We start from the raw sequence: 26,331 nt of genomic DNA, 5'->3' as shown, positions 1-26,331 counted from the left end.
TCCTGAAGTAGAGCTGAATCCATGTTTCAGGCCTAAAGTAGAGCTGTATCCTGTCCTAAAGATGCTGTATCCATGTATCAGTCCTGTAGTAGAGCTGTATCCTGTCCTAAAGTAGAGCTGTATCCATGTCTCAGTCCTCTAAGAGAACTGTATCAGTCCTAAAGTAGAGCTGTATCCATGTCTCAGTCCTGTAAGAGAACTGTATCAGTCCTAAAGTAGAACTGTATCCTGTCCTAAAGTAGAGCTGTATCCACGTCTCAGTCCTAAAGTAGAGTTGTATCCATGTCTCAGTCCTAAAGTAGAGCTGTATCAGTCCTAAAGTAGAGCTGTATCCATGTATCAGTCCTGTAGTAGAGCTGTATCCATGTATAAGTCCTGTAGTAGAGCTGTATCCATGTCTCAGTCCTAAAGTAGAGCTGTATCCATGTCTCAGACCTAAAGTAGTGCTGTATCAGTCCTAAAGTAGAGCTGTATCCATGTATCAGTCCTAAAGTAGAGCTGTATCCTGTCCTAAAGTAGAGCTGTATCCATGTCTAAGTCTTAACGTAGAGCTGTATCCATGTCTCAGTCCTAAAGTAGAGCTGTATCCATGTATCAGTCCTATAGTAGAGCTGTATCCATGTCTCAGTCCTGTAGTAGAGCTGAATCCATGTCTCAGTCCTAAAGTAGAGCTGTATCCATGTCTCAGTCCTGAAGTAGAGCTGAATCCATGTTTCAGGCCTAAAGTAGAGCTGTATCCTGTCCTAAAGATGCTGTATCCATGTATCAGTCCTGTAGTAGAGCTGTATCCTGTCCTAAAGTAGAGCTGTATCCATGTCTCAGTCCTCTAAGAGAACTGTATCAGTCCTAAAGTAGAGCTGTATCCATGTCTCAGTCCTGTAAGAGAACTGTATCAGTCCTAAAGTAGAACTGTATCCTGTCCTAAAGTAGAGCTGTATCCACGTCTCAGTCCTAAAGTAGAGTTGTATCCATGTCTCAGTCCTAAAGTAGAGCTGTATCAGTCCTAAAGTAGAGCTGTATCCATGTATCAGTCCTGTAGTAGAGCTGTATCCATGTATAAGTCCTGTAGTAGAGCTGTATCCATGTCTCAGTCCTAAAGTAGAGCTGTATCCATGTCTCAGACCTAAAGTAGTGCTGTATCAGTCCTAAAGTAGAGCTGTATCCATGTATCAGTCCTGTAGTAGAGCTGTATCCTGTCCTAAAGTAGAGCTGTATCCATGTATCAGTCTTAAAGTAGAGCTGTATCCATGTCTGAGTCCTAAAGTAGAGCTTGATCCTGTCCTAAAGTAGAGCTGAATCCATGTATCAGTCCTAAAGTAGAGCTGTATCATTCCTAAAGTAGAGCTGTATCAGTCCTGTAGTAGAGCTGTATCCATGTCTCAGTCCTAAAGTAGAGCTGTATCCATGTCTCAGTCCTAAAGTAGAGCTGTATCCTGTCCTAAAGTAGAGCTGAATCCATGTATCATTCCTAAAGTAGAGCTGTATCAGTCCTAAAGTAGAGCTGTATCCATGTCTCAGTACTAAAGTAGAGCTGTAACCTGTCATAAATTAGAGCTGTATCCATGATTCAGTCCTGTAGTAGAGATGTATCCATGTCTCAGTCCTAAAGTAGAGCTGTATCCATGTCTCAGTACTAAAGTAGAGCTGTATCCATGTCTCAGTCCTGAAGTAGAGCTGAATCCATGTTTCAGGCCTAAAGTACTGAAACGACTCGATTAGCGTAGTGTCAGCTAGCTACATAGTTGTCTTCGCTGTCTTCGTATCCAAGATAATTTGTGTAGTTTAGAGTGTGTAGACTTAGAGTGATTATCTTAATTTACCGAGGTTAGCTAGCCAGCTATTTGTCGTCCTTAACGTAGGAGATGCTGCTAGCTAGCTAGCCAACAGCTAGCCAACCTCTACCGAATTGAACTTCAACTACCCGGTCAACATTCCGCGTCGCTCCACAGGTAGTATCACATTTTCATTTCACTTCATTACAGTACAACGGTTTGATTTGTTTGATCGTAGCTAGCCAGCTACATAGCCGTCTTTGTATCTAAGACAATTGTGTAGTCTAGAGCGATTTTCTAGGTTAGCTGGCCAGCTATTGTCGTTCTTTTAACGTAGCTAGCCAGCTAGCCCCGAATAGCAGCACTGTAGAAACTTTTACAGTACAACGGTTTGATTTGTTTGATCGTAGCTAGCTAGCTACATAGCCGTCTTTGTATCTAAGACAATTGTGTAGCCTAGAGCGATTTTCTAGGTTAGCTAGCCAGCTATTGTCGTTCTTTTAAGGTAACGTAACGCAATCAACCTGCTAGCTAGCCAGCTAGCCCCGAATAGCAGCACTGTAGAAACTATTACACTTGACGGAACGACTTGATTAGTGTAGTGTCAACATCGCAGCCACTACCAGCTAGCCTACAAAGTCAACAACGCAGCCACTGCCAGCTAGCCTACTCCAGCAGTACTGTATCATTTCAATCATTTTAGTCAATAAGATTCTTGCTACGTAAGCTTAACTTTCTGAACATTCGAGACGTGTAGTCCACTTGTCATTCCAATCTCCTTTGCATTAGCGTAGCCTCTTCTGTAGCCTGTCAACTATGTGTCTATCTATCCCTGTTCTCTCCTCTCTGCACAGACCATACAAACGCTCCACACCGCGTGGCCGCGGCCACCCTAATCTGGTGGTCCCAGCGCGCACGACCCACGTGGAGTTCCAGGTCTCCGGTAGCCTCTGGAACTGCCGATCTGCGGCCAACAAGGCAGAGTTCATCTCAGCCTATGCCTCCCTCCAGTCCCTCGACTTCTTGGCACTGACGGAAACATGGATCACCACAGATAACACTGCTACTCCTACTGCTCTCTCTTCGTCCGCCCACGTGTTCTCGCACACCCCGAGAGCTTCTGGTCAGCGGGGTGGTGGCACCGGGATCCTCATCTCTCCCAAGTGGTCATTCTCTCTCTCTCCCCTTACCCATCTGTCTATCGCCTCCTTTGAATTCCATGCTGTCACAGTTACCAGCCCTTTCAAGCTTAACATCCTTATCATTTATCGCCCTCCAGGTTCCCTCGGAGAGTTCATCAATGAGCTTGATGCCTTGATAAGCTCCTTTCCTGAGGACGGCTCACCTCTCACAGTCCTGGGCGACTTTAACCTCCCCACGTCTACCTTTGACTCATTCCTCTCTGCCTCCTTCTTTCCACTCCTCTCCTCTTTTGACCTCACCCTCTCACCTTCCCCCCTACTCACAAGGCAGGCAATACGCTCGACCTCATCTTTACTAGATGCTGTTCTTCCACTAACCTCATTGCAACTCCCCTCCAAGTCTCCGACCACTACCTTGTATCCTTTTCCCTCTCGCTCTCATCCAACACTTCCCACACTGCCCCTACTCGGATGGTATCGCGCCGTCCCAACCTTCGCTCTCTCTCCCCCGCTACTCTCTCCTCTTCCATCCTATCATCTCTTCCCTCTGCTCATACCTTCTCCAACCTATCTCCTGATTCTGCCTCCTCAACCCTCCTCTCTTCCCTTTCTGCATCCTTTGACTCTCTATGTCCCCTATCCTCCAGGCCGGCTCGGTCCTCCCCTCCCGCTCCGTGGCTCGATGACTCATTGCGAGCTCACAGAACAGAGCTCCGGGCAGCCGAGCGGAAATGGAGGAGAACTCGCCTCCCTGCGGACCTGGCATCCTTTCACTCCCTCCTCTCTACATTTTCCTCCTCTGTCTCTGCTGCTAAAGCCACTTTCTACCACTCTAAATTCCAAGCATCTGCCTCTAACCCTAGGAAGCTCTTTGCCACCTTCTCCTCCCTCCTGAATCCTCCTCCCCCTCCCCCCCCCCTCCTCCCTCTCTGCAGATGACTTCGTCAACCATTTTGAAAAGAAGGTCGACGACATCCGATCCTCGTTTGCTAAGTCAAACGACACCGCTGGTTCTGCTCACACTGCCCTACCCTGTGCTCTGACCTCTTTCTCCCCTCTCTCTCCAGATGAAATCTCGCTTCTTGTGACGGCCGGCCGCCCAACAACCTGCCCGCTTGACCCTATCCCCTCCTCTCTTCTCCTGACCATTTCCGGAGACCTTCTCCCTTACCTCACCTCGCTCATCAACTCATCCCTGACCGCTGGCTACGTCCCTTCCGTCTTCAAGAGAGCGAGAGTTGCACCCCTTCTGAAAAAACTTACACTCGATCCCTCCGATGTCAACAACTACAGACCAGTATCCCTTCTTTCTTTTCTCTCCAAAACTCTTGAACGTGCCGTCCTTGGCCAGCTCTCCCGCTATCTCTCTCAGAATGACCTTCTTGATCCAAATCAGTCAGGTTTCAAGACTAGTCATTCAACTGAGACTGCTCTTCTCTGTATCACGGAGGCGCTCCGCACTGCTAAAGCTAACTCTCTCTCCTCTGCTCTCATCCTTCTAGACCTATCGGCTGCCTTCGATACTGTGAACCATCAGATCCTCCTCTCCACCCTCTCCGAGTTGGGCATCTCCGGCGCGGCCCACGCTTGGATTGCGTCCTACCTGACAGGTCGCTCCTACCAGGTGGCGTGGCGAGAATCTGTCTCCTCGCCACGCGCTCTCACCACTGGTGTCCCCCAGGGCTCTGTTCTAGGCCCTCTCCTATTCTCGCTATACACCAAGTCACTTGGCTCTGTCATAACCTCACATGGTCTCTCCTATCATTGCTATGCAGACGACACACAATTAATCTTCTCCTTTCCCCCTTCTGATGACCAGGTGGCGAATCGCATCTCTGCATGTCTGGCAGACATATCAGTGTGGATGACGGATCACCACCTCAAGCTGAACCTCGGCAAGACGGAGCTGCTCTTCCTCCCGGGGAAGGACTGCCCGTTCCATGATCTCGCCATCACGGTTGACAACTCCATTGTGTCCTCCTCCCAGAGCGCTAAGAACCTTGGCGTGATCCTGGACAACACCCTGTCATTCTCAACCAACATAATGGCGGTGGCCCGTTCCTGTAGGTTCATGCTCTACAACATCCGCAGAGTACGACCCTGCCTCACACAGGAAGCGGCGCAGGTCCTAATCCAGGCACTTGTCATCTCCCGTCTGGATTACTGCAACTCGCTGTTGGCTGGGCTCCCTGCCTGTGCCATTAAACCCCTACAACTCATCCAGAACGCCGCAGCCCGTCTGGTGTTCAACCTTCCCAAGTTCTCTCATGTCACCCCGCTCCTCCGCTCTCTCCACTGGCTTCCAGTTGAAGCTCGCATCCGCTACAAGACCATGGTGCTTGCCTACGGAGCTGTGAGGGGAACGGCACCGCAGTACCTCCAGGCTCTGATCAGGCCCTACACCCAAGCAAGGGCACTGCGTTCATCCACCTCTGGCCTGCTCGCCTCCCTACCACTGAGGAAGTACAGTTCCCGCTCAGCCCAGTCAAAACTGTTCACTGCTCTGGCCCCCCAATGGTGGAACAAACTCCCTCACGACGCCAGGACAGCGGAGTCAATCACCACCTTCCGGAGACACCTGAAACCCCACCTCTTCAAGGAATACCTAGGATAGGATAAGTAATCCTTCTCACCCCCCCCCCCCTTAATGATTTAGATGCACTATTGTAAAGTGGCTGTTCCACTGGATGTCAGAAGGTGAATTCACCAATTTGTAAGTCGCTCTGGATAAGAGCGTCTGCTAAATGACTTAAATGTAATGTAAATGTAAAGTAGAGCTGTATCCTGTCCTAAAGTAGAGCTGCATCCATGTCTCAGTCCTGTAGTAGAGCTGTATCCACGTCTCAGTCCTGTAGTAGAGCTGTATTCTGTCCTAAAGTAGAGCTGCATCCATGTCTCAGTCCTGTAGTAGAGCTGTATCCATGTAACAGTCCTAAAGTAGAACAGTATCCTGTCCTAAAGTAGAGCTGTATCCACGTCTCAGTCCTAAAGTAGAGTTGTATCCATGTCTCAGTCCTAAAGTAGAGCTGTATCCATGTCTCAGTCCTAAAGTAGTGCTGTATCAGTCCTAAAGTAGAGCTGTCTCAGTCCTAAAGTAGAGCTGTATCCATGTATCAGTCCTGTAGTAGAGCTGTATCCTGTCCTAAAGTAGAGCTGTATCCATGTATCAGTCCTGTAGTAGAGCTGTATCCTGTCTTAAAGTAGAGCTGTATCCATGTCTGAGTCCTAAAGTAGAGCTGTATCCTGTCCTAAAGTAGAGCTGAATCCATGTATCAGTCCTAAAGTAGAGCTGTATCATTCCTAAAGTAGAGCTGTATCAGTCCTGTAGTAGAGCTGTATCCATGTCTCAGTCCTAAAGTAGAGCTGTATCCATGTCTCAGTCCTAAAGTAGAGCTGTATCCTGTCCTAAAGTAGAGCTGTATCCATGTATCAGTCCTAAAGTAGAGCTGTATCCATGTCTCAGTCTTAAAGTAGAGCTGTATCCATGATTCAGTCCTGTAGTAGAGATGTATCCATGTCTCAGTCCTAAAGTAGAGCTGTATCCATGTCTCAGTCCTAAAGTAGAGCTGTATCCATGTCTCAGTCCTAAAGTAGAGCTGTATCCTGTCCTAAAGTAGAGCTGTATCCATGTATCAGTCCTAAAGTAGAGCTGTATCCATGTCTCAGTCTTAAAGTAGAGCTGTATCCATGTCTCAGTCCTAAAGTAGAGCTGTATCAGTCCTAAAGTAGAGCTGTATCCATGTATCAGTCCTAAAGTAGAGCTGTCTCAGTCCTAAAGTAGAGCTGTATCAGTCCTAAAGTAGAGCTGTATCCATATATCAGTCCTAAAGTAGAGCTGTATCCATGTCTCAGTCCTGTAGTAGAGCTGTATCCTGTCCTAAAGTAGAGCTGTATCCATGTATCAGTCCTGTAGTAGAGCTGTATCCATGTCTCAGTCCTAAAGCAGAGCTGTATCCATGTATCAGTCCTAAAGTAGAGCTGTATCCATGTATCAGTCCTAAAGTAGAGCTGTATCCATGTCTCAGTCCTGTAGTAGGCTGTATCAGTCCTAAAGTAGAGCTGTATCCATGTATCAGTCCTAATGTAGAGCTGTATCAGTCCTAAAGTAGAGCTGTATCCATGTATCAGTCCTAAAGTAGAGCTGTATCCATGTCTCAGTCCTGTAGTAGGCTGTATCAGTCCTAAAGTAGAGCTGTATTCATGTCTCAGTCCTAAAGTAGAGCTGTATCCATGTATCAGTCCTGTAGTAGAGCTGTATCCATGTCTCAGTCATAAGGTAGAGCTGTATCCATGTATCAGTCCTGTAGTAGAGCTGTATCCATGTCTCAGTCCTGTAGTAGAGCTGTATCCATGTCTCAGTCCTGTAGTAGAGCTGTATCCATGTCTCAGTCCTAAAGTAGAGCTGTATCAGTCCTAAAGTAGAGCTGTATCCTGTCCTAAAGTAGAGCTGTATCCATGTATCAGTCCTGTAGTAGAGCTGTATCCATGTCTCAGTCCTAAAGTAGAGCTGTATCAGTCCTAAAGTAGAGCTGTATCCATGTCTCAGTCCTGTAGTAGAGCTGTATCCATGTATCAGTCCTGTAGTAGAGCTGTATCCATGTATCAGTCCTAAAGTAGAGCTGTATCCATGTATCAGTCCTAAAGTAGCGCTGTATCCATGTATCAGTCCTAAAGTAGAGCTGTATCCATGTCTCAGTCCTAAAGTAGAGCTGTCTCAGTACTAAAGTAGAGCTGTATCCATGTCTCAGTCCTGTAGTAGAGCTGTATCAGTCCTAAAGTAGAGCTGTTTCAATGTCTCAGTCCTAAAGTAGAGCTGTCTCAGTATTAAAGTAGAGCTGTATCCATGTCTCAGTCCTGTAGTAGAGCTGTATCAGTCCTAAAGTAGAGCTGTATCCATGTCTCAGTCCTAAAGTAGAGCTGTCTCAGTACTAAAGTAGAGCTGTATCCATGATTCAGTCCTGTAGTAGAGATGTATCCATGTCTCAGTCCTAAAGTAGAGCTGTATCCATGTCTCAGTCCTAAAGTAGAGCTGTATCCATGTCTCAGTCCTAAAGTAGAGCTGTATCCTGTCCTAAAGTAGAGCTGTATCCATGTATCAGTCCTAAAGTAGAGCTGTATCCATGTCTCAGTCTTAAAGTAGAGCTGTATCCATGTCTCAGTCCTAAAGTAGAGCTGTATCAGTCCTAAAGTAGAGCTGTATCCATGTATCAGTCCTAAAGTAGAGCTGTCTCAGTCCTAAAGTAGAGCTGTATCAGTCCTAAAGTAGAGCTGTATCCATATATCAGTCCTAAAGTAGAGCTGTATCCATGTCTCTGTCCTGTAGTAGAGCTGTATCCATGTCTCAGACCTAAAATAGAGCTGTATCAGTCCTAAAGTAGAGCTGTATCCTTGTATCAGTCCTGTAGTAGAGCTGTATCCTGTCCTAAAGTAGAGCTGTATCCATGTATCAGTCCTGTAGTAGAGCTGTATCCATGTCTCAGTCCTAAAGCAGAGCTGTATCCATGTCTCAGTCCTGTAGTAGAGCTGTATCCATGTCTCAGTCCTGTAGTAGAGCTGTATCCATGTATCAGTCCTAAAGTAGAGCTGTATCCATGTATCAGTCCTAAAGTAGAGCTGTATCCATGTCTCAGTCCTGTAGTAGGCTGTATCAGTCCTAAAGTAGAGCTGTATCCATGTATCAGTCCTAAAGTAGAGCTGTATCCATGTCTCAGTCCTGTAGTAGGCTGTATCAGTCCTAAAGTAGAGCTGTATTCATGTCTCAGTCCTAAAGTAGAGCTGTATCCATGTATCAGTCCTGTAGTAGAGCTGTATCCATGTCTCAGTCATAAGGTAGAGCTGTATCCATGTATCAGTCCTGTAGTAGAGCTGTATCCATGTCTCAGTCCTGTAGTAGAGCTGTATCCATGTCTCAGTCCTAAAGTAGAGCTGTATCCATGTCTCAGTCCTAAAGTAGAGCTGTCTCAGTATTAAAGTAGAGCTGTATCCATGTCTCAGTCCTGTAGTAGAGCTGTATCAGTCCTAAAGTAGAGCTGTCTCAGTACTAAAGTAGAGCTGTATCCATGATTCAGTCCTGTAGTAGAGATGTATCCATGTCTCAGTCCTAAAGTAGAGCTGTATCCATGTCTCAGTCCTAAAGTAGAGATGTATCCATGTCTCAGTCTTAAAGTAGAGCCGTACCCATGTCTCAGTCCTAAAGTAGAGCTGTATCAGTCCTAAAGTAGAGCTGTATCCATGTATCAGTCCTAAAGTAGAGCTGTCTCAGTCCTAAAGTAGAGCTGTATCAGTCCTAAAGTAGAGCTGTATCCATATATCAGTCCTAAAGTAGAGCTGTATCCATGTCTCAGTCCTGTAGTAGAGCTGTATCCATGTCTCAGACCTAAAATAGAGCTGTATCAGTCCTAAAGTAGAGCTGTATCCTTGTATCAGTCCTGTAGTAGAGCTGTATCCTGTCCTAAAGTAGAGCTGTATCCATGTCTCAGTCCTGTAGTAGAGCTGTATCCATGTCTCAGTCCTGTAGTAGAGCTGTATCCATGTATCAGTCCTAAAGTAGAGCTGTATCCATGTATCAGTCCTAAAGTAGAGCTGTATCCATGTATCAGTCCTGTAGTAGAGCTGTATCCATGTCTCAGTCATAAGGTAGAGCTGTATCAGTCCTAAAGTAGAGCTGTATCCATGTATCAGTCCTAAAGTAGAGCTGTCTCAGTCCTAAAGTAGAGCTGTATCAGTCCTAAAGTAGAGCTGTATCCATATATCAGTCCTAAAGTAGAGCTGTATCCATGTATCAGTCCTGTAGTAGAGCTGTATCCATGTCTCAGTCATAAGGTAGAGCTGTATCAGTCCTAAAGTAGAGCTGTATCCATGTATCAGTCCTGTAGTAGAGCTGTCTCAGTCCTGTAGTAGGCTGTATCAGTCCTAAAGTAGAGCTGTATTCATGTCTGAGTCCTAAAGTAGAGCTGTATCCATGTATCAGTCCTGTAGTAGAGCTGTATCCATGTCTCAGTCATAAGGTAGAGCTGTATCAGTCCTAAAGTAGAGCTGTATCCATGTATCAGTCCTAAAGTAGAGCTGTCTCAGTCCTAAAGTAGAGCTGTATCCATATATCAGTCCTAAAGTAGAGCTGTATCCATGTCTCTGTCCTGTAGTAGAGCTGTATCCATGTCTCAGACCTAAAATAGAGCTGTATCAGTCCTAAAGTAGAGCTGTATCCTTGTATCAGTCCTGTAGTAGAGCTGTATCCTGTCCTAAAGTAGAGCTGTATCCATGTATCAGTCCTGTAGTAGAGCTGTATCCATGTCTCAGTCCTGTAGTAGAGCTGTATCCATGTCTCAGTCCTGTAGTAGAGCTGTATCCATGTATCAGTCCTAAAGTAGAGCTGTATCCATGTATCAGTCCTAAAGTAGAGCTGTATCCATGTCTCAGTCCTGTAGTAGGCTGTATCAGTCCTAAAGTAGAGCTGTATCCATGTATCAGTCCTAAAGTAGAGCTGTATCAGTCCTAAAGTAGAGCTGTATCCATGTATCAGTCCTAAAGTAGAGCTGTATCCATGTCTCAGTCCTGTAGTAGGCTGTATCAGTCCTAAAGTAGAGCTGTATTCATGTCTCAGTCCTAAAGTAGAGCTGTATCCATGTATCAGTCCTGTAGTAGAGCTGTATCCATGTCTCAGTCATAAGGTAGAGCTGTATCCATGTATCAGTCCTGTAGTAGAGCTGTATCCATGTCTCAGTCCTGTAGTAGAGCTGTATCCATGTCTCAGTCCTAAAGTAGAGCTGTATCCATGTCTCAGTCCTGTAGTAGAGCTGTATCAGTCCTAAAGTAGAGCTGTATCCATGTCTCAGTCCTAAAGTAGAGCTGTCTCAGTATTAAAGTAGAGCTGTATCCATGTCTCAGTCCTGTAGTAGAGCTGTATCAGTCCTAAAGTAGAGCTGTCTCAGTACTAAAGTAGAGCTGTATCCATGATTCAGTCCTGTAGTAGAGATGTATCCATGTCTCAGTCCTGTAGTAGAGCTGTATCAGTCCTAAAGTAGAGCTGTCTCAGTCCTAAAGTAGAGCTGTATCCATGTCTCAGTCCTGTAGTAGAGCTGTATCAGTCCTAAAGTAGAGCTGTCTCAGTCCTAAAGTAGAGCTGTATCCATGTCTCAGTCCTAAAGTAGAGCTGTATCCATGTCTCAGTCCTAAAGTAGAGATGTATCCATGTCTCAGTACTAAAGTAGAGCTGTATCCATGTCTAAGTCTTAAAGTAGAGCTGTATCCATGTCTCAGTCCTAAAGTAGAGCTGTATCCTGTCCTAAAGTAGAGCTGTATCCATTTCTCAGTCTTAAAGTAGAGCTGTACCCATGTCTCAGTCCTAAAGTAGAGCTGTATCAGTCCTAAAGTAGAGCTGTATCCATGTATCAGTCCTAAAGTAGAGCTGTCTCAGTCCTAAAGTAGAGCTGTATCAGTCCTAAAGTAGAGCTGTATCCATATATCAGTCCTAAAGTAGAGCTGTATCCATGTCTCAGTCCTGTAGTAGAGCTGTATCCATGTCTCAGACCTAAAATAGAGCTGTATCCATGTCTCAGTCCTGTAGTAGAGCTGTATCCATGTCTCAGTCCTGTAGTAGAGCTGTATCCATGTCTCAGTCCTGTAGTAGAGCTGTATCCATGTCTCATACCTAAAATAGAGCTGTATCCATGTCTCAGTCCTGTAGTAGAGCTGTATCCATGTCTCAGACCTAAAATAGAGCTGTATCAGTCCTAAAGTAGAGCTGTATCCTTGTATCAGTCCTGTAGTAGAGCTGTATCCTGTCCTAAAGTAGAGCTGTATCCATGTCTCAGTCCTGTAGTAGAGCTGTATCCATGTCTCAGTCCTGTAGTAGAGCTGTATCCATGTATCAGTCCTAAAGTAGAGCTGTATCCATGTATCAGTCCTAAAGTAGAGCTGTATCCATGTCTCAGTCCTGTAGTAGGCTGTATCAGTCCTAAAGTAGAGCTGTATTCATGTCTCAGTCCTAAAGTAGAGCTGTATCCATGTATCAGTCCTGTAGTAGAGCTGTATCCATGTCTCAGTCATAAGGTAGAGCTGTATCCATGTCTCAGTCCTGTAGTAGAGCTGTATCCATGTCTCAGTCCTGTAGTAGAGCTGTATCAGTCCTAAAGTAGAGCTGTATCCTGTCCTAAAGTAGAGCTGTATCCATGTCTCAGTCCTGTAGTAGAGCTGTATCCATGTCTCAGTCCTAAAGTAGAGCTGTATCAGTCCTAAAGTAGAGCTGTATCCTGTCCTAAAGTAGAGCTGTATCCATGTCTCAGTCCTGTAGTAGAGCTGTGTCCATGTATCAGTCCTGTAGTAGAGCTGTGTCCATGTATCAGTCCTGTAGTAGAGCTGTATCCATGTATCAGTCCTAAAGTAGAGCTGTATCCATGTATCAGTCCTAAAGTAGAGCTGTATCCATGTATCAGTCCTAAAGTAGAGCTGTATCCATGTCTCAGTCCTAAAGTAGAGCTGTCTCAGTACTAAAGTAGAGCTGTATCCATGTCTCAGTCCTGTAGTAGAGCTGTATCAGTCCTAAAGTAGAGCTGTATCCATGTCTCAGTCCTAAAGTAGAGCTGTATCCATGTCTCAGTCCTAAAGTAGAGCTGTCTCAGTATTAAAGTAGGGCTGTATCCATGTCTCAGTCCTGTAGTAGAGCTGTATCAGTCCTAAAGTAGAGCTGTATCCATGTCTCAGTCCTAAAGTAGAGCTGTCTCAGTATTAAAGTAGAGCTGTATCCATGTCTCAGTCCTGTAGTAGAGCTGTATCAGTCCTAAAGTAGAGCTGTCTCAGTACTAAAGTAGAGCTGTATCCATGTCTCAGTCCTGTAGTAGAGCTGTATCCATGTCTCAGTCCTGTAGTAGAGCTGTATCAGTCCTAAAGTAGAGCTGTCTCAGTCCTGTAGTAGAGCTGTATCAGTCCTAAAGTAGAGCTGTCTCAGTCCTGTAGTAGAGCTGTCTCAGTCCTGTAGTAGAGCTGTATCAGTCCTAAAGTAGAGCTGTATCCATGTCTCAGTCCTGTAGTAGAGCTGTATCCATGTCTCAGTCCTGTAGTAGAGCTGTATCAGTCCTAAAGTAGAGCTGTCTCAGTCCTGTAGTAGAGCTGTATCCATGTCTCAGTCCTGTAGTAGAGCTGTATCAGTCCTAAAGTAGAGCTGTCTCAGTCCTAAAGTAGAGCTGTATCAGTCTTAAAGTAGAGCTGTATCAGTCCTAAAGTAGAGCTGTATCAGTCCTAAAGTAGAGCTGTATCAGTCCTAAAGTAGAGCTGTCTCAGTCCTGTAGTAGAGCTGTATCAGTCCTAAAGTAGAGCTGTCTCAGTCCTGTAGTAGAGCTGTATCAGTCCTAAAGTAGAGCTGTATCAGTCCTAAAGTAGAGCTGTCTCAGTCCCGTAGTAGAGCTGTATCAGTCCTGTAGTAGAGCTGTCTCAGTCCTGTAGTAGAGCTGTATCAGTCCTAAAGTAGAGCTGTCTCAGTCCTGTAGTAGAGCTGTATCCATGTCTCAGTCATATTCATATGTTCATATGAACCCCGCTGTCAGTCAACAGTAGGCCTACATGTTTTAATTTGAAGAAAAAAACTCAAAAGTAATCTGAATTATTACGTGATGCTCTTCAAATTCTCTTACATACTGTTCAATCATTTGGAGAGAGAAACTCAAAACATTATATATTTATGAATCATTTGGAGAGAAACTAAGAAACATATTATATATTGATTAATCATTTGGAGGGAAACATATGTATTCGACACAGTAACACAAATGCAGTCATATCTCACTGTCATTTCATTTTCTGCATTTTTTAGTGTGTCTGATAATTTCCCTTCCGCCCCTAAACCCTTGTCCTTAAATGGGCAGGCCACTAGTGGCAGTCTATAAAGCACTGGAGGAGGGACAGGGGTGTCACTTTCCAGAAGGACAGTCGGACAGCCAGCCAGCCGCATCAACCCCCCTCAGGTACCATGCTTTCTGGGTTATTCGATTCGCTCTGCATACACATTCATAGAAGCTTCAGAAACATTTACAGGCCTAGGAAAGACCAACTTGTGTAGTTGTCAATTGAATGTTCCTCTTGCTTTGGCACTCTCAACTCTAGCCTTGTAACTGTGTTTGCTTATGTTCTATGACTGATAAACTTTAGAAACAATGAATACTTTAATTTTAGCCTTTGGGATTGAAGCAATGGGATATGTTCTTAGACATTGCAACTGTTAAAAACATACAGTGTAGCCTAGTTCTCATGCGTCTGCGATTGAATTCGTTTTTCATCTTTTCAGTTTTTGTACACATACCTCCTCCTGTGTGTTTGTAGCCGAATGACAACGTGATGACCTTCAGTTGAGGACACTAATAGTTCATGTGTTGTAAGCTACAAAGTTGAAGGCCTAGAATAAACTCTAATAATTAACTTGACTGTTACTCTCTGCAGATGGATCTGAGCTATACTACAGCCTGTATAGTAAAGCCCCAATATTGATTTAGGCATATATATTTATGACCAGCATGCAATTAAATATTGTAGCGGGATGACTTTAATTCACTTTTGCAGCGCATTTGATTATAGTCCAGGCCTACACTACATCTAACAGAGATAGTTTGCAGGATGTAGACTATAGCATCGGAGGGGGAGCAGGACTCTGTTACATAATCTCCCGGGCCGTTTCAGTTGCATCACTGTGATGCTCTTTTGATATTTCTGTGTGACGTTGTACTTCCTCTCGACCATCTAATCTATTCAAACATTCTGTAAGTATCCAGGCAGTTACCAAGCACGCACTCTGTTTGATTCCTCACCGGACACAGTTGGTGTTGGGTGGAGTTTTTGGGCAGCTGAACCTGTAACGACCGTTGTCTGCTGTCATCTAACAGGGAGAGTGAGAGAGACCAGTGTGCTGTGTCTTTGTGTGAAGGACATGAAGGTTGTTGTTTCAGCCTCTCTTGCATCTCTACACTCTTAGAAGAAAAGTGTTCCAAAGTGTTCTGCAGCTATCCCCATAAGAGAACCCTTTATGGTTCCAGATAGAACTCTTTAGTGTTCCATGTAGACCCAAAAGGGGTTTAGTGTCTCCTAGGGCTGGCCCCATTTAGTGTCTCCTAGGGCTGGCCCCATTTAGTGTCTCCTAGGGCTGGCCCTATTTAGTCTACTGGTCAATAGGCTGCTGGTCGACCAATATTTCTTTAGTTGAGTAGCAAAAAATAAATAATAATAATAATAATCATGACGCCTGTCTGAGTGGACTGATCCATTGTGGAGGCTGTGGAGATGGCACATTCTGTCAGTCTAACATGACGCCTGTCTGAGTGGACTGATCCATTGTGGAGGCTGTGGGGATGGCACAGTCCGTCAGTCTAACATGACGCCTGTCTAAGTGGACTGATCCATTGTGGAGGCTGTGGGGATGGCACAGTCCGTCAGTCTAACATGACGCCTGTCTGAGTGGACTGATCCATTGTGGAGGCTGTGGGGATGGCACAGTCTGTCAGTCTAACATGAGGCCTGTCTGAGTGGACTGATCCATTGTGGAGGCTGTGGGGATGGCACAGTCCGTCAGGACAGGGAGAACGGGTGCTAGTCACAGTCACTAGCTACCTTTCTTTTTAACACAGCACAGTCTGAGCCAGGCCCTGCACAATCAAATCAATTGCAGTTGGACTCCCTCTTGTCAGTTGTGTGTCTTAATTATTTAATCTAAGTGTCAGACAACCTCGGTGCATATAGTTGACTTGATTAAAACACATAGGATGTATCGATATATGGAAAAATACACTTTTTACAATTTCGACAGCCCTAGTTTCTCCTGTGGGAACAGTCGAAGAACACAGCCCTAGGTTCTCCTGTGGGAACAGTCGAAGAACACAGCCCTAGGTTCTCCTGTGGGAACAGTCGAAGAACACAGCCCTAGTTTCTCCTGTGGGAACAGTCGAAGAACACAGCCCTAGGTTCTCCTGTGGGAACAGTCGAAGAACACAGCCCTAGGTTCTCCTGTGGGAACAGTCGAAGAACACAGCCCTAGGTTCTCCTATGGGAACAGTCGAAGAACACAGCCCTAGTTTCTCCTGTGGGAACAGTCGAAAAACACAGCCCTAGGTTCTCCTGTGGGAACAGTCGAAGAACACAGCCCTAGGTTCTCCTGTGGGAACAGTCGAAGAACACAGCCCTAGGTTCTCCTGTGGGAACAGTCGAAGAACACAGCCCTAGGTTCTCCTGTGGGAACAGTCGAAGAACCTCTTTTGGTTCCAGGTTGCAGAGTGTGGTACAGTGCATCTGCTAGCGATCCAGTCCAACAGGGTGAATGGTGTGCTGTGCAACAGGTTTTTGTGTAGAATGAATGAATGAAGATTGGGTACATTTAGAGGAGATGTGGGATGTGGGTTTTAATGTTAATGAGGAGATGCAGCATGTTAGCCTAGTTTAGCTAATCCAACAGCCTAGACCAGAGTTTATTTTTAAATCTAGAACATCTTAATGTTGCTCTAAGATATTGCTTTAAAATGTTGATAAGGACATACAGAATGAGAAGGTTGTCTCCCAGTCATATAAGGGGAGTCTCAGGCAGAGTCTCAGGCAGAGAGGCAGAATGACATAAAAGATAACTCAAGAACCAGATAGGAAATGATCTCAAATGTTCTGAATGTTGAGTGTGTGGGTGAGGGCCAGTGTGTTTATTAATACACACACTGTATTGCGTACTGTAATACAGTAATGCCATGGCCAACAATAACATGGAGTGAAAGGTCACACTGAAGCCTCTAGTGAATCTACAGAAAGGTCAAACTAAAAGGTTAAAGATTAAACAAGCTCTAGACCTCTTCACACACACTGCTAACAACACACTCAGCTCAGAACGTATACACACACACACAGCTAACAACACACTCAGCTCAGAACGTATATACACACACACACACAGCTAACAACACACTCAGCTCAGAACGTATACACACACACACACAGCTAACAACACACTTAACCATACTACCCTAACCTACGTAAGCAGGTAACCATACTACACTAACCTACGTAACCAGGCAACCATACTACACTAACCTACGTAACCAGGTAACCATACCACACTAATCTACGTAACCACGTAACCATACTTCCCTAACCTACGTAACCATACTACCCTAACCTACGTAACCAGGTAACCATACCACACTAACCTACGTAACCAGGTAACCATACCACACTAACCTATGTAACCAGGTAACCATACTACCCTAACCTACGTAACCAGGTAACCATACCACACTAACCTACATAACCAGGTAACCATACAACACTAACCTACGTAACCAGGTAACCATACTACCCTAACCTACGTAACCATACTACCCTAACCTACGTAACCAGGTAACCATACTACACTAACCTACGTAACCAGGTAACCATACTACCCTAACCTACGTAACCAGGTAACCATACTACCCTAACCTACGTAACCAGGTAACCATACTACACTAACCTACGTAACCAGGTAACCATACTAGCTGTGCGTGATGCTTGTAGGAGGAAGCACAGCGTGGAGAGTGGGACAGATTCCACTGTGATGCAGTACAGACTACAGTACAGATGGCTAGGAGTGTAGACTCTGACCTGAATTCTGATTGACTGAGAGCAACAGTGGAAATCTGAAGGTCAATATAATACTTGATTATTCCTTTTTTCTGTCCCCTCCCATCTTTCTCTCACTCTCTCCCCCTCATCTCTTTCTATCGCTCCTCTCTAGTCAGGATGTCTATCACTAAGATCCATGCCCGAGAGATCCTCGACTCCAGAGGAAATCCCACTGTGGAGGTGGACCTCTACACCGCCAAAGGTGCACAGTGTTTACATACAAACACACTGTACCACAATGTTGTTCACCGACCCAGCAGTCTAACCTCTCTCTCTGTGTGTTCAGAGAGACACAGCAGTCTAACCTCTCTCTCTGTGTGTTCAGAGAGACCCAGCAGTCTAACCTCTCTCTCTGTGTGTTCAGAGAGACACAGCAGTCTAACCTCTCTCTCTGTGTGTTCAGAGAGACCCAGCAGTCTAACCTCTCTCTCTGTGTGTTCAGAGAGACCCAGCAGTCTAACCTCTCTCTCTGTGTGTTCAGAGAGACCCAGCAGTCTAACCTCTCTCTCTGTGTGTTCAGAGAGACCCAGCAGTCTAACCTCTCTCTCTGTGTGTTCAGGCCGTTTCAGGGCAGCCGTGCCCAGCGGTGCCTCTACCGGTGTCCATGAGGCTCTGGAGCTGAGAGATGGAGACAAGTCTCGCTACCTGGGAAAAGGTGAGTTATGTCTCTCTGGGATCTGTTGACCTGGGCTGATCTACCTCTCTGGGATCTGTTGACCTGGGCTGATCTACCTCTCTGGGATCTGTTGATCTGGGCTGATCTACCTCTCTGGGATCTGTTGACCTGGGCTGATCTACCTCTCTGGGATCTGTTGACCTGGGCTGATCTACCTCTCTGGGATCTGTTGACCTGGATGAGAGATACTCAAATCGAGACCATAAGTCCAGTTCCACTTTTGATTTTAATTTCTAACTGATAGTTAATTGCAGTCACCTGGTGAGGCGCAGGTCTATGGAGTAGAGGCGCAGGTCTATGGAGTAGAGGCGCAGGTCTATGGAGTAGAGGCGCAGGTCTATGGAGTAGAGGCGCAGGTCTATGGAGTAGAGGCAATGGACTAGAGTCAGTTTTGAATATCCCTGGAGTAGACTGTTTGGTTTCTCTGTGATCTAACAGTGTTCTCTCTCTTTAATATCTAATCATCTTTGCTATCTCTAAAGGTACCCTTAAGGCTGTGGATCATGTAAACAAGGACATCGCTGCCAAACTGATTGAGAAGAAGTTCAGTGTTGTTGACCAGGAGAAGATTGACCAATTCATGCTCGAGTTGGACGGAACTGAGAACAAGTGTATGTCTGTCCTCCTTTGTCTTTCTTGACATTCAAAGTTTGAGCGCTTAAGCCCAATTTAAACCTTCTGCTTCTATCGAACGTCCACTCCCATCAACACAGGATTCCTCGTCTGCGTCCACACATCTCCTAGGAAACGTGTTCTGCTGATGCATAGAGTCCGTGCAGACTGGAGCGGGCACTTTGATAATGCATCCTGTTGTTTAAATTAAATGAAGCTTAACATTGTCAATGTAAACTCTTAGCAATATGCATATTCACACAGTCCCCCTTCCACCTGCCCCCCACTCCTTCCTGCCTCCTCATGCCCCCCCACCTCCTGCCACCCTGCTCTTCCTGCCTCCCCCTCCCCCTTGCCTCCCTCACTCCCCCTGCCTCATACCTCTCCCCCTCCTGTAGCTAAGTTTGGAGCCAATGCCATCTTGGGCGTGTCTCTGGCGGTCTGCAAGGCAGGAGCAGCAGAGAAAGGAGTGCCCCTGTACCGACACATCGCTGACCTGGCCGGACACAAGGACGTCATCCTGCCCTGCCCCGTGAGTACAGGTTTAACCTTTAACCCTGACCCCTGCCCCATCATATACCTACCTATATAATATAACCAGGACATCACCCTGCCCCATGAGTACATATACCTTCATATTTACAACTACCTTTATACTTGATGTACAGTATATTGTCAGCTTTGAAATGGAAAATAAATAAAATGGCTAACATATCCAATTAGAAATGACATTTCCAAAAGAAAATATGTGTTCTTGCCTGCCCTAACTCCAGGCCTTCAACGTGATCAACGGTGGTAGCCATGCTGGTAACAAGCTGGCCATGCAGGAGTTCATGATCCTGCCCATCGGAGCGTCCAACTTCCACGAGGCCATGAGGATCGGAGCTGAGGTTTACCACAACCTGAAGAACGTGATCAAGGCCAAGTACGGAAAGGATGCCACCAACGTAGGAGACGAGGGCGGCTTCGCACCCAACATCCTGGAGAACAATGAGGGTAAGAGTTTATAGGGCACCCTGTAGGAGCTGCACCACAGGGACTATTACTATAGGGCACCCTGGAGGAGCTGCACCACAGGGACTATTACTATAGGACCCCCTTGTGGAGCTGCACCACAGGGACTATTACTATAGGACCCCCTTGTGGAGCTGCACCACAGGGACTATTCTAAAGGGCCCCCTGGCGGAGGTGTGTGATACTTTAACCCTTTCTTCTCCCTCCAGCTCTGGAGCTCCTGAAGTCAGCCATTGAGAAGGCCGGCTACCCAGATAAGATCATCATCGGCATGGACGTGGCCGCCTCTGAGTTCTACAAGGCAGGAAAGTACGACCTGGACTTCAAGTCACCTGACGACCCTGCCAGGTACATCACCGGGGATCAGCTGGGAGATCTGTACAAGAGCTTCATCAAGGGATATCCCGGTACGTAGAGAAACACACACACTGTATATACACCCTTCCCCTCTAACTCCTCTCCTCTTCCTCCAGTCCAGTCCATTGAGGATCCCTTCGACCAGGATGATTGGGCTGCATGGTCAAAGTTCACCGCCGCCGTCGACATCCAGGTGGGTCCAGTTTGTTTGTCTTCAGCTCCTCCTATAGCTATAGGGGTCTAACTCTGTGGGTCCCTATATCTATAGGGGTCTAACATCCAGGTGGGTCCAGTTTGTTTGTCTTCAGCTCCTCCTCTATCTATAGGGGTCTAACTCTGTGGGTCCCTATATCTATAGGGGTCTAACATCCAGGTGGGTCCCTATATCTATAGGGGTCTAACATCCAGGTGGGTCCAGTTTGTTTGTCTTCAGCTCCTCCTATAGCTATAGGGGTCTAACTCTGTGGGTCCCTATATCTATAGGGGTCTAACATCCAGGTGGGTCCAGTTTGTTTGTCTTCAGCTCCTCCTCTATCTATAGGGGTCTAACTCTGTGGGTCCCTATATCTATAGGGGTCTAACATCCAGGTGGGTCCAGTTTGTTTGTCTTCAGCTCCTCCTCTATCTATAGGGGTCTAACTCTGTGGGTCCCTATATCTATAGGGGTCTAACTCTGTGGGTCCCTATATCTATAGGGGTCTAACATCCAGGTGGGTCCAGTTTGTTTGTCTTCAGCTCCTCCTATATCTATAGGGGTCTAACTCTGTGGGTCCCTATATCTATAGGGGTCTAACATCCAGGTGGGTCCAGTTTGTTTGTCTTCAGCTCCTCCTATATCTATAGGGGTCTAACTCTGTGGGTCCCTATATCTATAGGGGTCTAACATCCAGGTGGGTCCAGTTTGTTTGTCTTCAGCTCCTCCTATATCTATAGGGGTCTAACTCTGTGGGTCCCTATATCTATAGGGGTCTAACATCCAGGTGGGTCCAGTTTGTTTGTCTTCAGCTCCTCCTATATCTATAGGGGTCTAACTCTGTGGGTCCCTATATCTATAGGGGTCTAACTCTGTGGGTCCCTATATCTATAGGGGTCTAACACCCAGGTGGGTCCAGTTTGTTTGTCTTCAGCTCTTCCTATAGCTATAGGGGTCTAACTCTGTGGGTCCCTATATCTATAGGGGTCTAACATCCAGGTGGGTCCCTATATCTATAGGGGTCTAACATCCAGGTGGGTCAAGTGTGTTTGTCTTCAGCTCTTCCTATAGCTATAGGGGTCTAACTCTGTGAGACGGTGCCCACAAACTGTTAGGGCCTACATAAAGCTGTCCCAACAGAGTCCTATCAACGGAGCCTTGTCTGGCAGCGAAACAGTTCATTCAGCCTCATTTACTGCCTGACATGGCTCACTTTTTATTTTACCTTTATTTAACGAGGCAAGTCAGTTAAGAACAAATTCTTCTTTCAATGACAGCCTAGGAACAGTGGGTTAACTGCCTTGTTCAGAGGCAGAACGACAGATTTGTACCTTGTCAGCTCGGGGATTTGAACTTGCAACCTTCCGGTTACTAGTCCAACGCTCTAACCACTAGATAATGTTGTTGGGTCTGGAGGAGGAATGCTAGATAATGTTGGGTCTCGAGGAGGGATGCTAGATAATGTTGTTGGGTCTGGAGGAGGGATGCTAGATAATGTTGTTGGGTCTGGAGGAGGGATGCTAGATAATGTTGTTGGGTCTGGAGGAGGGATGCTAGATAATGTTGTTGGGTCTGGAGGAGGGATGCTAGATAATGTTGTTGGGTCTGGAGGAGGGATGCTAGATAATGTTGTTGGGTCTGGAGGAGGGATGCTCGATAATGTTGTTGGGTCTGGAGGAGGGATGCTAGATAATGTTGTTGGGTCTGGAGGAGGGATGCTAGATAATGTTGTTGGGTCTGGAGGAGGGATGCTAGATAATGTTGTTGGGTCTGGAGGAGGGATGCTCGATAATGTTGTTGGGTCTGGAGGAGGGATGCTAGATAATGTTGTTGGGTCTGGAGGAGGGATGCTAGATAATGTTGTTGGGTCTGGAGGAGGGATGCTAGATAATGTTGTTGGGTCTGGAGGAGGGATGCTCGATAATGTTGTTGGGTCTGGAGGAGGGATGCTAGATAATGTTGTTGGGTCTGGAGGAGGGATGCTAGATAATGTTGTTGGGTCTGGAGGAGGGATGCTCGATAATGTTCGGTTCAAAAATTATTTCGGCATTCGTTATTATTTAGAATAATGTGTTTTTTTTTGCGAATTACACATCCACAGGGAGTCAGTAGAAATTATATTAGTTTAAGCAAGTACATACCTGTATATAGCCCATCTGTAAATAGCCCACCCAACTACCTCATCCCCATATTTATTTATCTTGCTCTTTTGCACCCCAGTAGCTCTACTTGCACATCTGTCACTCCAGTGTTAATTGCTATATTGTAATTACTTCACCACTATGGCCTATTTATTGCCTTACCTCCCTAATCTTACCTCATATGTACACACTGTATATAGACTTTCCTATTGTGTTATTGACTGTACGTTTGTTTATGTGTAACTCTGTGTTGTTGTTTGTGTCACACTGCTTTGCTTTATCTTGGCCAGGTCGCAGTTGTAAATGAGAACTTGTTCTCAACTGGCCTACCTGGTTAAATAAAGGTGTTCTCAACTGGCCTACCTGGTTAAATAAAGGTGTTCTCAACTGGCCTACCTGGTTAAATAAAGGTGTTCTCAACTGGCCTACCTGGTTAAATAAAGGTGTTCTCAACTGGCCTACTTGGTTAAATAAAGGTGTTCTCAACTGGCCTACTTGGTTAAATAAAGGTGTTCTCAACTGGCCTACTTGGTTAAATAAAGGTGTTCTCAACTGGCCACCTGGTTAAATAAAGGTGTAAAAAAAACTGTTATTCTCCAGGTGGTGGGAGATGATCTGACAGTGACCAACCCCAAGCGTATCCAGCAGGCTGTGGAGAAGAAGGCCTGTAACTGCCTGCTCCTCAAGGTCAACCAGATCGGCTCTGTCACAGAGTCCATCAAGGCGTAAGTATAGGGCCCCCTCGCAGAGCTGCCCTACAGGGACTATATGACAGGGCCCCCTGCTGGAGCTGCGCTACAGGCACTATATTACAGGACCTTCTACTGGAGCTGCACCACAAGGACAATATTACAGGGCCCGCTGCTGGAGCTGCGCTACAGGCACTATATAACAGGGCCCCCTGCTGGAGCTGCGCAACAGGCACTATATTACAGGTTCCCCTGCTGGAGCTGTGTTACAAGGCACTATATTACAGGGCCCCCTGCTGGAGCTGCACCACAGGCACTATATTACAGGGCCCCCTGCTGGAGCTGCGCAACAGGCACTATATTACAGGGACAAATTGACCATCTCTTATGTGAAATGGGTGTAGTAGTGACTAGGCTTCTCATTATATAGTATCAGTTCATTTTTTGCTTTGAGATTTCTTTCCGTTATGAAAAGTACTTTAGAAGTTTAAATAATGATTTTGTATTATTCTTACAGGTGTAAGCTGGCCCAGTCTAACGGATGGGGTGTGATGGTGTCTCATCGCTCCGGAGAGACAGAGGATACTTTCATCGCTGACCTGGTGGTCGGACTCTGCACTGGACAGATCAAGACTGGGGCCCCCTGTAGATCAGAACGTCTGGCCAAATACAACCAGCTGATGAGGTTAGTTACACTAACCCTAGTTAATACTATAGCCTTAATACACTGATGCCCTACAGGAAAACACCAGCTACTGCACACCGACTCAGTTAATATATGTAGTGTTATGGTAGACTGACCCCTACAGGAAAACACCAGCTACTGCACCCTGACTGACTTTATACTTAGTTACTACTGTAGTGTATAGCATATATTGATATATACAGTGGGGCAAAAAAGTATTTAGTCAGCCACCTATTGTGCAAGTTCTCCCACTTAAAAAGATGAGAGGCCTGTAATTTTCATCATAGGTACACTTCAACTATGACAGACAAAATGAGAAACAAAAATCCAGAAAATCACATTGTAGGATTTTTAATGAATTTATTTGCAAATTATGGTGGAAAATAAGTATTTGGTCACCTACAAACAAGCAAGATTTCTGGCTCTCACAGACCTGTAATTTATTCTTTAAGAGGCTCCTCTGTCCTCCACTTACCTGTGTTAATGGCACCTGTTTGAACTTGTTATCAGTATAAAAGACACCTGTCCACAACTTCAAACAGTCACACTCCAAACTCCACTATGGCCAAGACCAAAGAGCTGTCAAAGGACACCAGAAACAAAATTGTAGACCTGCACCAGGCTGGGAAGACTGAATCTGCAATAGGTAAGCAGCTTGGTTTGAAGAAATCAACTGTGGGAGCAATTATTAGGAAATGGAAGACATACAAGACCACTGATAATCTCCCTCGATCTGGGGCTCCACGCAAGATCTCACCCCGTGGGGTCAAAATGATCACAAGAATGGTGAGCAAAAATCCGAGAACCACACAGGGGGACCTAGTGAATGACCTGCAGAGAGCTGGGACCAAAGTAACAAAGCCTACCATCAGTAACACACTACGCCGCCAGGGACTCAAATCCTGCAGTGCCAGACGTGTCCCCCTGCTTAAGCCAGTACATGTCGAGGCCCGTCTGAAGTTTGCTAGAGAGCATTTGGATGATCCAGAAGAAGATTGGGAGAATGTCATATGGTCAGATGAAACCAAAATATAACTTCTTGGTAAAAACTCAACTCATCGTGTTTGGAGGACAAAGAATGCTGAGTTGCAGCCAAAGAACACCATACCTACTGTGAAGCATGGGGGTGGAAACATCATGCTTTCGGGCTGTTTTTCTGCAAGGGGACCAGGACGACTGATCCGTGTAAAGGAAAGAATGAATGGGGCCATGTAGGCCATGTATCGTGAGATTTTGAGTGAAAACCTTCCATCAGCAAGGGCATTGAAGATGAAACGTGACTGGGTCTTTCAGCATGACAATGATCTCAAACACACCGCCCGGGCAACGAAGGAGTGGCTTTGTAAGAAGCATTTCAAGGTCCTGGAGTGGCCTAGCTAGTCTCCAGATCTCAACCCCATAGAAAATCTTTGGAGGGAGTTGAAAGTCTGTTGCCCAGCAACAGCCCCAAAACATCACTGCTCTAGAGGAGATCTGCATGGAGGAATGGGCCAAAATACCAAAAACAGTGTGTGAAAACCTTTTGAAGACTAACAGAAAACGTTTGACCTCTGTCATTGCCAACAAAGGGTATATAACAAAGTATTGAGAAACTTTTGTTATTGACCAAATACTTATTTTCCACCATAATTTGCAAATAAATTCATTAAAAATCCTAGAATGTGATTTTTCTGTATTTCTTTTTCTCATTTTGTCTGTCATTGTTGAAGTGTACCTACAAAAATTACAGGCCTCATCTTTTTAAGTGGGAGAAGTTGCACAATTGGTGACTGACTAAATACTTTTTTGCCCCACTGTGTGTGTATATACATACCAGATGTGTTCAATTCAAACTGCTGGACAAGATTTTCTGTTGCAAAGATCCTGCCACCAACGTAGGATCCTGACCTCTAACCCCTGACTTATGTCCTTCAGGATTGAAGAGGAGCTTGGAAACAAAGCCAAGTTCGCCGGCAAGGACTACCGTCACCCCAAAATCAACTAAACCCTCCATCTCCTCCTTTAATCCCTCTACCACCGCTGACTGTCTCCCCTCCTCTTGGGGTCAGGGGTCAGAAGAAGACAATTTCCACTTTTTATGTTTTTTATCTTCGGCCCTTCCATCCCCCCCCCAGTTACGAGTGACTGTTTTGACGTAACGTGAGAAATAAAACAAAAACAAATTTAAAGTGGTGCTCACCTGTCTTTATTGAATGTGGACTGCTGACTACTGTGTGTAAATGCTTCCAATTGACTCTTACATCTCCCACCCCCCTCCTCTCCCCGTAACAATTCCCCAGGTCGTAAATGAGAATGTTTTCTCAGTCAAATTACCGAGTTAAATATTTTTGGGGAAATAAAACAAATGTAGTGATCTATTTAGACCAGAGGGACTGAACTAGTGGTGTCTGGTATAGGGGGATAGAACTAGTGGTGTATAGTATAGGGGGAT

The 26,331-nt window shown here is 45.6% G+C and overlaps 1 protein-coding gene across 2 annotated transcripts; it reads left to right on the top strand.

Annotated features, from left to right (window-relative positions):
- Nucleotides 1–13,804: 13,804 nt before the first annotated feature.
- LOC135516534 (beta-enolase) lies at nucleotides 13,805–26,006 on the top strand. 2 transcript variants are annotated; one of them, XM_064940888.1, is made up of 11 exons: nucleotides 13,805–13,872; nucleotides 17,646–17,735; nucleotides 18,093–18,188; nucleotides 18,692–18,820; nucleotides 19,220–19,353; nucleotides 19,595–19,817; nucleotides 20,045–20,242; nucleotides 20,309–20,385; nucleotides 23,127–23,251; nucleotides 23,733–23,900; nucleotides 25,815–26,006. In XM_064940888.1, exons 2-11 carry the CDS (start codon nucleotides 17,651–17,653, stop codon nucleotides 25,882–25,884), a joined length of 1,305 nt encoding a protein of 434 aa, XP_064796960.1. In that variant the 5' UTR covers nucleotides 13,805–13,872; nucleotides 17,646–17,650; the 3' UTR covers nucleotides 25,885–26,006. The 2 variants fall into 2 exon arrangements, with proteins under 2 accessions (XP_064796960.1, XP_064796961.1); XM_064940889.1 differs by having other exon boundaries at nucleotides 13,828–13,872; nucleotides 17,650–17,735.
- Nucleotides 26,007–26,331: the final 325 nt, after the last annotated feature.

The sequence above is a fragment of the Oncorhynchus masou genome, chromosome 27 (genome assembly GCF_036934945.1).
Source record: "Oncorhynchus masou masou isolate Uvic2021 chromosome 27, UVic_Omas_1.1, whole genome shotgun sequence".
Classification (NCBI taxonomy): domain Eukaryota; kingdom Metazoa; phylum Chordata; class Actinopteri; order Salmoniformes; family Salmonidae; genus Oncorhynchus; species Oncorhynchus masou.
The sequence above is the reverse complement of the archived record's forward strand: the minus strand, read 5'-3'. Positions and strand labels throughout refer to the sequence as shown.

Excerpts from the sequence above, each read along its gene's own strand:
- LOC135516534 (XM_064940888.1), top strand. The coding sequence starts at position 17,651 with ATGTCTATCACTAAGATCCATGCCCGAGAGATCCTCGACTCCAGAGGA. Across the intron at positions 19,818-20,044 it reads CATCCTGGAGAACAATGAGG|CTCTGGAGCTCCTGAAGTCA; the intron begins GTAAGAGTTTAT and ends TTCTCCCTCCAG. Across the intron at positions 20,386-23,126 it reads CCGCCGCCGTCGACATCCAG|GTGGTGGGAGATGATCTGAC; the intron begins GTGGGTCCAGTT and ends GTTATTCTCCAG.